We start from the raw sequence: 12,684 nt of genomic DNA, 5'->3' as shown, positions 1-12,684 counted from the left end.
GCTGCTCCAGAACACTGGTGGCCTGCCTGGAGGAGGAGAGCGGTGGGACGCTTAGCCTGGGAGTGACTGCATCAGAACCACAGGCGGTTGCCAGAGGAGGAGGCGAGTGGTGAGCTGATTGGACTAAAAGCAACCGCTCCTGAACACCGGTGGCCTGCCTGGAGGAGGAGCGTGGTGAGTCACCTGGTCTCGGAGCCACCGTTCCTGAACACCTGGGGGGCTACCCCAAGGAGGAGGAGGAGGAACAGGGCGGGTCACTTGGACTTGGAGTGACTGCCTAGGACTACGGGTGGTTGGCGGGAGGAGGAGACCCGAAGTGAGTTGTTTGGATTCCTAGTGACTGCGTCGGAAACCGGGCGGCTGTCCGGAGGAGGAGGTGTGTGGCGGGTCTCTGTGTCTCGGAGTTATTGTACGGGGCTCCAGGTGGTGGCTCAGGGGAGGGGCTGCATAGCCAGGCGATTGGTGCAGAGCAGGGTCCCAGGAGCTAGGTGGCTTCTTGCTGGAAGAGCCGCACAGAGACACGCCTAGGGGCGGAGCGAAGTTTCCAGGGCAGCGGGCAGATTCTCTGGGAGAGGCAGCCTAAGGAGACTCGCCTGCGGAGGGTGAGGCTCCCAGGCCCAGGACGTAGGTCCGGGCCCCTGGGATCGTTGCAGAAGAAGACAGCCCAGCCCAGGTGGTAGTTGTAGATTGAGGGGAACCTCTAGGAGGGCAACTGACCAGCGAGACGTCCCCACCGAGTGACTCTTCCCGGCCAGGGGAGGTTTTCCCACAGGGACGGTAAAGCCAGAGACATAGGCACAAACAGGCCTTGCCTCAGCCCACAGTCTACTTCCCCATTGGATGACCATTGGTCAACAAGTGGAGGCACCTCCGCCCACTAGCAGGGAATATACGCCACCTGAGGGTTACCACACCTAGAGAGGCAGCTTCTTCGTGGAGCTCTGCATTATCAACCTCCTCCAAGACTTCAGGCTACTGAAGGATAAGAGGGGATATACTAGCAATCTTCAGGGACATTATAAGTTGATAGAGGAAATCTGCAATATCTTAATGACCCACTGATCCCTGAACAATATGAGAAAACAAGGGAAGAAAATGCCCCAAACAAATCTAGATGTTACATCAATAAAATCCAACGACAGCATGGCAGAAGAAATGACAGAAAGGGAGTTCAGAATGTACATAATTAAAATGATTAGGGAAGCAAACAATGAGATGAAAGAGCAAATGCAGGCATTGAATGATCGCACCAATCGACAGTTAACAGAGCAAATTCAGGAAGCAAAAGATCATTTCAATAAAGAGTTAGAGATATTGAAAAAAAACCAAACAGAAATCCTTGAAATGAAGGAAACAATAAACCAAATTAAGAACTCCATAGAAAGCATAACCAATAGGATGGAACACCTGGAAGACAGAACCTCAGATATTGAAGACAAAATATTTAACCTTGAAAACAAAGTTGAACAAACAGAGAAGATGGTGAGAAATCATGAACAGAATCTCCAAGAACTATGGGATATCATGAAAAGGCCAAATTTGAGAATTATTGGGATTGAGGAAGGCTTAGAGAAACAAACCAAAGGAATGAACAATCTATTTGAAGAAATAATATCAGAAAATTTCCCAAATCTGAAGAATGAAATGGAAAATCAAGTCCAAGAGGCTTATAGGACTCCAAATACACAAAATTACAACAGACCCACACCAAGGCACATTATAATGAAAATACCTAACATACAAAATAAAGACAGAATTTTAAAGGCTGTGAGAGAAAAGAACCAAATTACATTCAGGGGGAAGCCAATACGGATATCAGCAGATTTTTCAATCCAGACCCTAAAAGCTAGAAGGGCCTGGAACAACATTTTTCAAGCTCTGAAAGAAAATGGATGCCAACCAAGAATCTTATACCCAGCAAAACTTACCTTCAAATTTGACGATGAAATAAGATCATTCCACGATAAACAAAAGCTAAAAGAATTTACAAAAAGAAAGCCAGCATTACAGAACATTCTCAGCAAAATATTTCATGAGGAAGAGATAAAAAACAAAGAAGCAAATCAGCAAAGGGAGGAATTATCCTAAAGGAACTGTCAAATAAAGGAGGAACCAAGATGTGTCAAAAATTTTAAATATGAACCAAATGACTGGGAATACAAATCATATCTCAATAATAACCCTGAATGTTAATGGCCTGAATTCATCAATCAAAAGACATAGACTGGCAGATTGGATTAAAAAGAAAGATCCAACAATATGTTGCCTGCAAGAGACTCACCTCATAGAAAGAGATACCCATAGACTAAAGGTGAAAGGATGGGGAAAAACATACCATGCACATGGACTCAGCAAAAAAGCTGGAGTATCCATCCTCATTTCAGATAATGTGGACTTCAAGCCAATGTTAGTTAGAAGGGATAAAGAAGGACATTTCATACTGCTTAAGGGAAGCATAAATCAGCAAGATATAACAATAATAAACATCTATGCCCCCAACAGTGGCTCATCCATGTATGTTAAACAAATCCTTCTCAATTTTAGAAACCAAATAGACCATAACACAATAATACTAGGTGATTTTAACACGCCTCTCTCACGACTGGACAGATCTTCCAAACAAAAATTGAACAAAGAAACCATAGATCTCAATAACACAATCAATAATTTAGACTTAACAGACATTTATAGAATATACCATCCAACCAAGAGCGAATACACTTTCTTCTCAGCAGCACATGGATCCTTCTCTAAAATAGACCATATATTATGCCACAAAGCTAATGTCAGCAAATACAAGAAGATAGAGACACTACCTTGTATTCTATCAGATCATAATGGATTGAAGTTACAAATTAATGAAAGAGTAAAAAACAGAAACTACTCCAACACCTGGAGATTAAACAATATGCTACTATATGATGAATGGATAACAGAAGATATTAGGAAGGAAATTAAAAAATTCTTAGAGGTAAACGAGAACAAAGAAACAACATATCAAAATCTCTGGGACACTATGAAAGCGGTACTTAGAGGAAGATTTATTTCATGGAGCGCATTTAATAAAAGAAGTAAAACTCAAAAAATAAATGACCTAACACTACAGCTCAAAGCCCTAGAAAAAGAAGAACAGACCAACACCAAAAGTAGTAGAAGACAGGAAATACTTAAACTGAGAGCTGAAATCAACGAAATTGAAACGAAAGAAACAATACAAAAAATTGACAAAATAAATAGTTGGTTCTTCGAAAAAATAAACAAAATTGATAAACCTTTAGCCACACTAACAAAGAGAAGACGAGAGAAAACCCAAATCACTAAAATTCGGAATGAACAAGGAAATATCACAACAGACACGACCGAAATACAAAACATAATTAGAAGCTATTTTGAAAATCTATACTCCAACAAAATAGAAAATTTCGAAGACATCAACAGGTTTCTAGAGACATATGAATTGCCTAAACTGAACGAGGAGGACATACACAATTTAAATAGACCAATTTCAAGTAATGAAATAGAAGAAGTCATCAAAAGCCTACCAACAAAGAAAAGTCCAGGACCAGATGGGTTCTCAGCCGAGTTCTACAAAACTTTTAAAGAAGAACTCATTCCAATACTTCTCAAAGTATTCCAGAAAATAGAAGAGGAGGGAACTCTCCCAAACTCATTCTATGAAGCCAATATTACCCTGATTCCTAAACCAGACAGAGACACATCGAGGAAAGAAAATTTCAGACCAATATCCTTAATGAACATCGACGCAAAAATTCTAAACAAAATTTTAGCAAATCGCATACAAAAACATATTAAAAAGATAGTGCACCATGATCAAGTGGGTTTCATCCCAGGGATGCAAGGTTGGTTCAACATCAGAAAATCAATAAATGTCATTCACCATATCAATAGACTTAAAGTCAAGAATCACATGATTATTTCGATAGATGCAGAAAAAGCATTTGATAAAATACAGCACCCCTTCATGCTCAAAACACTAGAAAAAATAGGGATAGTGGGAACATTCCTTAACATTGTAAAGGCCATCTACGCTAAACCCATTGCTAATATCATTCTAAATGGTGAAAAACTGAAAGCATTCCCTCTAAAAACTGGAACAAGGCAGGGATGCCCTCTTTCACCACTTCTATTCAATATCGTCCTTGAAACTCTAGCCAGAGCAATTAGACAGACCAAAGAAATTAAAGGGATACGAATAGGAAAAGAAGAACTCAAACTATCCCTATTTGCTGATGATATGATTATATACTTAGAGGAACCAGGAAATTCCACCAGAAAACTTTTAGATCTCATAAGTGAATTCAGTAAAGTAGCGGGATATAAGATCAATGCACATAAATCTAAGGCATTTTTATATATAAGCGATGAATCTTCAGAAAGAGAAATTAGGAAAACTACCCCATTCACAATAGCTTCGAAAAAAATAAAGTATTTGGGAATCAATCTCACAAAAGAGGTGAAAGACCTCTACAATGAGAACTACAGAACACTAAAGAAAGAAATTCAAGAAAACCTTAGAAGATGGAAAGATCTCCCATGTTCTTGGATAGGAAGAATTAATATTGTCAAAATGGCCATACTACCAAAAGTGCTATACAGATTCAATGCAATTCCAATTAAAATCCCAATGATGTACCTTACAGAAATAGAGAAAGCAATTATGAAATTCATCTGGAAGAATAAAAAACCCAGAATAGCTAAAGCAATCCTTGGCAGAAAGAGTGAAGCAGGGGGTATCGCAATACCAGATCTTCAACTCTACTACAAAGCAATAGTAACAAAAACGGCATGGTATTGGTACCAAAATAGAAAGGTGGATCAATGGTACAGAATAGAGGACACGGACACAAACCCAAATAAATACAATTTTCTCATACTAGACAAAGGTTCCAACAATATGCAATGGAGAAAAGATAGCCTCTTCAACAAATGGTGCTGGGAGAATTGGAAATCCATATGCAACAGAATGAAACTAAACCCATATCTCTCACCATGCACGAAACTAAACTCAAAATGGATTAAGGATCTCGGAATCAGACCAGAGACCTTGCATCTTATAGAAGAAAAAGTAGGTCCAGAGCTTCAACATGTCGGCTTAGGACCAGACTTCCTCAACAGGATTCCCATAGCACAAGAAATAAAAGCAAGAATTAATAACTGGGATAGATTCAAACTAAAAAGCTTTCTCTCAGCAAAGGAAACTATCAGCAATGCAAAGAAAGAGCCTACAGAGTGGGAGAAAATCTTTGCCAATCATACTTCAGATAGAGCGCTAATCTCCAGAATCTATAAAGAACTCAAAAAACTCTACACCAAGAATGTAAATAACCCAATCGACAAATGGGCTAAGGAAATGAATAGACACTTCACAGAAGAAGATATACAAGCAATCAACAAACATATGGAAAAATGTTCAACATCTCTAGTAATAAGAGAAATGCAAATCAAAACCACCCTAAGATTCCATCTCACCCCAATTAGAATGGCAATTATCAAGAATACAACCAACAACAGGTGTTGGCGAGGATGTGGGGAGAAAGGTACACTCTTACATTGCTGGTGGGGCTGCAAATTAGTGCAGCCACTCTGGAAAGCAGTGTGGAGATTCCTTAGAAAACTTGGAATGGAAACACCATTTGACCCAGCTATCCCACTCCTTGGCCTATACCCAAAGGACTTAAAATCAGCATATTACAGAGATACAGCCACATCAATGTTCATAGCTGCCCAGTTCACAATAGCCAGATTGTGGAACCAACCTAGATGTCCTTCAATTGATGAATGGATAAAGAAAATGTGGTATATATATACAATGGAATATTACTCAGCCATAAAGAATGATAAAATTATGGCATTTGCAGGCAAATGGATGAAACTGGAGAATATCATGCTAAGTGAGATAAGCCAATCTCAAAAAACCAAAGGAAGAATGATATCGCTAATAAGTGGATGATGACACATAATGGGGGGTGGGAAGGGTTAGTGCTGGGGTTGGAGTTGGGTTTAGGGAGGGGGGCAGGAATGGAGGAAGGAAGGACTGTATAGATGGAGGGGAAGGGTGGGAGGGGAGGGGGGGAAGGGAAAAAATGGCAGAATGAATCAAACAACATTACCCTATGTAGATTTATGATTACACAAATGGTATGCCTTTACGCCATGTACAGACAGAGAAACAACATGTATCCCATTTGTTTACAATTTTATAATAATAAAAAAAAAAAGAACTGAAACTCTACTACAGAAAACATCAAAAGAATAAAGTAAAAAAAAATTTAAAGCCATTTGTAAGAAAATGGTTCAGATCATCATACTATTGGATACGGAATGAAAAGGGAAGAAAAATGTTTTTTAATGGAAATAATAGCTTATAACCCCTTTAGTATCTTTAACTGGGCTTATCTTAAGAAAAGTCCTAATAGTGTTATCATTACTGTCTGAAATGTCCCACTAAGTCCCATTTGTTAAAGGTTTAGCACCCAGACCATGGTACTATTGGGGAGTATAGAAACTTTAAGATGTGGGACCTAGTGGGAATTCTTAGGGCACTGAAGGAGTGTTTTCAAAGGGTTTTCTGGTACCATGGATCCTCCCTCCCTCCCTCCCTCTCTCTTTCCCTCTTTCTACAACCATGAAGCAAACAGTTTTATCACATTCTCTGGCCATGACCTAATGCCTTGCCACAGGCCCAAAAGCAATAAGGTGAACTGACCATGGACTGAAACATCCAAAACTGTAATCAAAGTAAAACTTTTTTCTTTTTAATTTGACTTATCTCAGGCATTTATTACAGTAAAAAAGCTCACTTACACAAATGGCAAAGATGTTGCCTAATACTCATTTTTAATGTATTCATTTTCAATTTTAGTAAAATATTATAGCTCAACCTTAGATAACACATGCAAAAAATCGGTAGGACCCACCAGGGTATGCTGACCAGCAGTCTTTATCCTCCATGTGCCCAATGTCTTAACTGACTCTCTATAATAAGAAGAATCAGACCCAAAGCTCTGGTGTTTATGACTGGCTCTTTTTCTTTAACGTAATCTTTCCCCTCAAGACTTGATCTACATTCTCTATCATATTAACATAATTACTTAAGCAAACATGACATAAAATCACAAAGGAAATAATTACTTGATCAAGGGAAATCTGGAGTTTATAAGATTCTTTAAGTGAGTCCTGAATAAGTGCACTACTTGCTTTTGTCTTATTCAAAGATACAATTAAATCCTTATTTTCCAAAATATTGCCTTGAGATGTGGCCAGTGTCTGTAGGAAAAATTAACAAAATAATATGAACATTATTAGACATATTAAAATAACCAACTAAAGGAAGCCCATATTAACTGTCATTAATTTGATAACATTTACAGGAACTTACATTATTTTTTAATAATTTAAACATTTTTGGTCACCCTTCATCAAATGATATAGTATATTATTACATGATGTCATTATATATAATATAATGTCTAATACAAATTTAAAACTATAAAATTATAGATTAAATTATAAATTCATGCTTTTAATGCTTTTCTAATTCTGAGTATATGATAAATAATGAAACAAAACACTAAAAGAAATTATTAGTTGAAGTTGCTTGTCTCAAATGTAATTCCTCAAGAGCTTGTATTGCAAAAGCTATCTCCTTGTTTTGTCTGAATTTTGACATTAAGATATTTGTACACCTTTGAAAACAAAAGCATTCAGAAAGTGCTACTCATTTTTTTTACAAAAGGACACTGCTATCTATATTTATTATGAGAAAAAATAGTATAAAAATACACTAAAGGGCTTAATTTTACCTCTAAAAGAGATTCCTCAAGCTTCGCTAGCTGTATTTTCTTATCTTCTTCCTGTTGTAAAAGTTTTGTTTTTTGTTCTTCTAAATCAGGTTTCTCATGCTGAATGGTTAAAGCCAAAAGCTTAAAAAGGAAAAAAAAAAAAAAGAAAGGTAAGTTAATCCTAATAATAAGCTATAAAACAAAACAATAGAAAAGAAAAATTTCCTACACAAGGTCTTATATTTAAGTATTTTACTATGTTACTTCATTTCATTCTTTCTAACTAAACGTAAGACACAATTACATCTGATGAAAAAGACATTAGATGAGTAGTTAAATTGATCAATAAAATGTTTAATATCTTAAGAAAGCTGCATGAAATTATAATAATTAACAGGTAAATATGTAATATTTAATTCTAAAGTTAGATAAAATAAAAACTATGGAAATAGTTTTATCTATTGATAAGTAGTCACATCAAAAAACAACAAGCTATATAACTTAAAATATTATGCATCAAAACTACAATGAGATACCATGATACCACTTCACACCTACAAGGATAGCTTCCATTAAAGAGACAACTAATAAGAGTTAGGAAAGATATGAAGAAAATGGAACCCTTTTGGTGGGAAAGTATAATGGAGAGTTTGTTTCTCAAATTGTTAAACACAGCTACTTGCAATTCCACTAAGAAACCATTGGATGATCCACTTTGAACTGGTAAGTTGTATGGTACGTGAATTGTATTTGCTAAAACTGTTATCTGTTAAATTGTTTAAAAAGGCTTAAATACATGGGCACAGTGGCATGTTTCTGTAATCCCAGTGCCTCAGGAGGCTGAGACAGGAGGAGTACAAGTTCAAAGTCAGCCTCAGCAACTTAGAGAGGTCCTAAGCAACTTAGCCAAGTCCAATCTCAATAAAAATTTTTACAAGGGGTGGGGATGTGGTTCAGTGGTTAAGCACCCCTGGGTTCAATTTCCAGTACCAAAAAAAAGAAGCTTAAATTGCTAACTTTGAAAATTAATATAGCAAGTGACACTGGTATAAAATATGTAATTAGAAATCTGCTGTACAAGCATCTTTCCTTAGTTCTTAAATCCTACATGTCTCTTTTTAGCAATTACTATGGAGAGTTTTTAGATGGAAGAGAGCAATTTTGTCAATTAATTCTGTCAAGTTTAGAGTGATTGTTACATTGTTTTATCTGTAAAAAGTATTTTCAACTCAATCAAAAGATATGTTCATATAAATGTACTCAGTGAGTCCTGTGGTATAGTTAAGAAAACAATATTTTGAAAAAAATGCAATAATGTAAAACTGTAATAAAGTAAAATTTCCAGCAAATATACATGCATTCACATGAATCAAAGGAGGAAAGAAATTACTATTGTTAGATAGATAAAAAAAAGGATACTCAAAAAGTCAACAGACATTATATCTTTTAAGAGTAGAAAAAAATAAATATATAAATAAAAGCCTGAATATAAAAAAAATGATTTTGAAATTCACACAAACATCATAAATTGTAATCAGACTTATACAGATAAACTGAATTTTTAAAATGCATAGGTTTCATACTGGCTCAGGAATCAAAAACCCTCAATTATCTGAATATGTCAATTAGCTACATCTTTCATGTATTTCAGTTATCACAATTAAAAAAATAAACCAGTTCTTCTTAATCTCTATGAACCATTCATCTCTCAAAATCTAACACATCTGACAGAAATAAAACTATAAAATTAGAGTTATGTTGGAAAAAGTAACAATTGGAGGTCAGCATCAAATATGTAAGTCCAATATAGATGATTGATAAAATAAGCCTAAATACTTCACTTATAAGCTGATTTTCAGTTATAAGTTTAAATACTAATCAGCCTAATATAATATCTTTCTATTAACAATGTCTAATAAGTATATAAAGATACAAAGATTTTAATTTAAATATATTATGACTCTTGTCTTTATATACCTGCCCTCTCAATCCACTTCTTGTTGTAGTAAAGTTAACCTCAGTAACAATGGAAGCTGCATCTGGCGGAATAAAGGGATTTGGGTTTCTTGTTGATAGAAAAAGGCGGAATTCTTCGTTGTAATCAATAGTCTTGTCACCTATTTGTACCACATAACGTGGTCCTGTTTTAAAAAAACCACACATGCAATTAGTTGGCCTGAATATCGCTATATCATACTTAAAAATATAATTTTCTAATATTTCCAATATTATTATAGACTTTTAAACATAGGCCAAAAGACAGAAAAAGTTAAGCTATCCAAGGAACTACTAGACAGAAGGATCTGTTAATAATCAACAGTGAATAAGATTAATTTTGATGATCTTGGAATGCTGAATTATCAAAGGAATATCTACTTACATTCAGTATGGTTTTAATATTAACTATATCTTTTGTATTTCAAATTTTTCTGAAATAGTTGATTATAGATGAAAAACTAGAAACTCAATTATATATTATTCCCTATTTCTAATTCATTTATTAAAAAGTTTATTATACTTGTATTTATGTTGTAATACTTGAAAATGGAATGATAAAATCCTAGGAAAATATCAAGATATAAGTAAATGCAAAAATATTTATAATCAACTGTATGAAAAGGCAACCTACAGATTGGGTAAAATATTTGCAAACCATTTATCAGAAAAAGAGTTAATATCAAAACTTATTAAAAATTCTTATAATACAATAGCAAAAAAATGAAAATAACCTAATTGAAAATGGGTAAAGGACCTGAATAGACATTTGTACAAAGAAATAAAAATGTCCGGCAGATATATGAAAAGGTGTTCAACTACTCATTAGGGAAATGCAAATTAAAACTACTATGAAATATCTTACACACATGATGTGCCTATAATCAGGAAGAAAAGAGATGACAAACGTTGGTAAAGGTATGGAGAAAAGGGAACTTTTGGTAGGAATGAAGACTGGTACAGCTATTATCAAAAATATCATGGAGATTCCTAAAAATATTAAAACTATAACTATTACAAGACAAGGAAACCCTCTTCTAATAGATACCCAAATGAAATGAAACTACCACCTCACAAAGATATCTGAACTCCTATGTTATTTGCAGTATTATTCACAATAGCCATGATACAGAAATTCCGAAGTGTCCATCATTGGAAAAACAGGTAAAGAAAAAATGGTACATAAACATAAAATGGAATATTATTCATCCATAAAAAAGGAGATCCTGTGATTTGCCACCACATAGATAAGCCTGGAGATATTATTGTAAGTGAAATAAGTCAGACAAAAATAAAGAAAATTATTGCATAATCTCACTTACATGTGAGATCTAAAAGAAAGAAAGAAAAATTCCCAGTACGTAAGGACAGAGAATAAAACAGTGGATACCAAAGGAAGAGGTGATGGGGAGGAAATGGGAAGATGTAGGTCAAAGGATGCAAAGTAGCATCTATGTGGAATAATTACATCTATAGACAATATACAAATATGAGAACTAGAGTAAATAAAATTATATATAGTATCAGCATTTTTGCTAAGTAAATTTTAGCAACTCTCAGCACACAGAAAAAGGGGTAACTAAGAAGACGGATATGTTACCTTGCTTCACTATCATGGCCATTTTATTATCTATATGTATCTTACGTAATGTTTTATGCCTTAGATATACACAAGAAAGTTTCTTTTTAGAAAAGATGAACATAACTTGAAAGTAAAAGAATGGATATAAGATATATATTATAATCTTATAATGGATATAAGATTTAGGGTCTAGTATCAGACCCTAAATCTTGAGATGTTTCTAGATATAAAGATGGGTATATCTTAATGATAAAGAACATACATGAATAAGAAGACATTACATTTCCAAGCATGTATATGCATAATATACAATAAAGCTTCAAAATATTTAAAGTTTTTCAAGCTTGCAGAAAAACAGACAAATTAAAAATCATAAAGACTTTAAGGCATTTATCTCAAGACTTGATAGAGCAAACAGAATAAAGATAAAAAACAGCAATGATTTGAAAGATCTGAATATCACATTTAACAAACTTGATTTAACTGAACTGTAATAAAAATTACACAAAATAGAAGTCAAATTTGCACAATTTTTAAGAATACCTGGAATGCTTATTAAAAGTAACCAAGCATCAACAGAATTCCTCCTAGTTAAAATACTTTAGAATAAGTTCCCTGACCAAAATGGTGAGAAGGTAGATACCAATGACCACAAAAAGGTAAGTAGAAAATATCCAACTGCCTGGAAATTAAATAACATAATGTTAAGTAATATATGTATCAAATAAATCAAAATGTGAGATATGAGGCTAAAGAAGGGCCTGATAGAAAATTTATTGACATAAATTAGGAAAAGATCAAATATCACTATTTTGATTTTCCATCTCAAGAACCAAGAAAAAAGATGAAATCCATGAAAAATAATAGGAATGAAATAATAAAGAAAAGTCAATTTTAAAATATAATGAACAAAATCAAAATCAAAAGTTAATATTCTGAAAGATTATTAATATTGATAAACCCTAAACAAGACTGACCAAGGAAAAAGAAAATAAAAAGATCAACCTCAGGAAAAAAGAAAACCTCATTACAAAGACATTAGAAATTTAAAAAATATAATATATCTAAAAATATATACCAATACAGTTGACAATTTGAAGTAAATTAAAAATACCTTTTAAAAAGTATACAGCCTTGAGTTTCAAGATGAGTTTCAAGAGAAGGTCACTTTTCTGCTTGCTCTATGATGTAAAACCAAAAGAGCAGACAGGCAGCTTCTCAGCAAGGTGGGGAAACAAAAAAAAAAGGGGTAGGAACTTTACTGGAATTTAAAACTGCATATTCAAAGCAGATCAGGGACTCAGA

General features: G+C 34.5%; 1 protein-coding gene across 1 annotated transcript in view; it reads right to left on the bottom strand.

Moving 5' to 3' along the window:
* The window catches only part of Dync2h1 (dynein cytoplasmic 2 heavy chain 1), a 374,205-nt gene that overhangs the window by 204,832 nt on the left and 156,689 nt on the right, over window positions 1-12,684 (bottom strand). The window contains 3 exon segments of the mRNA XM_047518130.1: window positions 7,153-7,287; window positions 7,824-7,943; window positions 9,780-9,943. Coding sequence (XP_047374086.1) covers window positions 7,153-7,287; window positions 7,824-7,943; window positions 9,780-9,943 — 419 coding nt within the window.

The sequence above is a fragment of the Sciurus carolinensis genome, chromosome 11 (assembly GCF_902686445.1).
Source record: "Sciurus carolinensis chromosome 11, mSciCar1.2, whole genome shotgun sequence".
Lineage (NCBI taxonomy): Eukaryota > Metazoa > Chordata > Mammalia > Rodentia > Sciuridae > Sciurus > Sciurus carolinensis.
The sequence above is the reverse complement of the archived record's forward strand: the minus strand, read 5'-3'. Positions and strand labels throughout refer to the sequence as shown.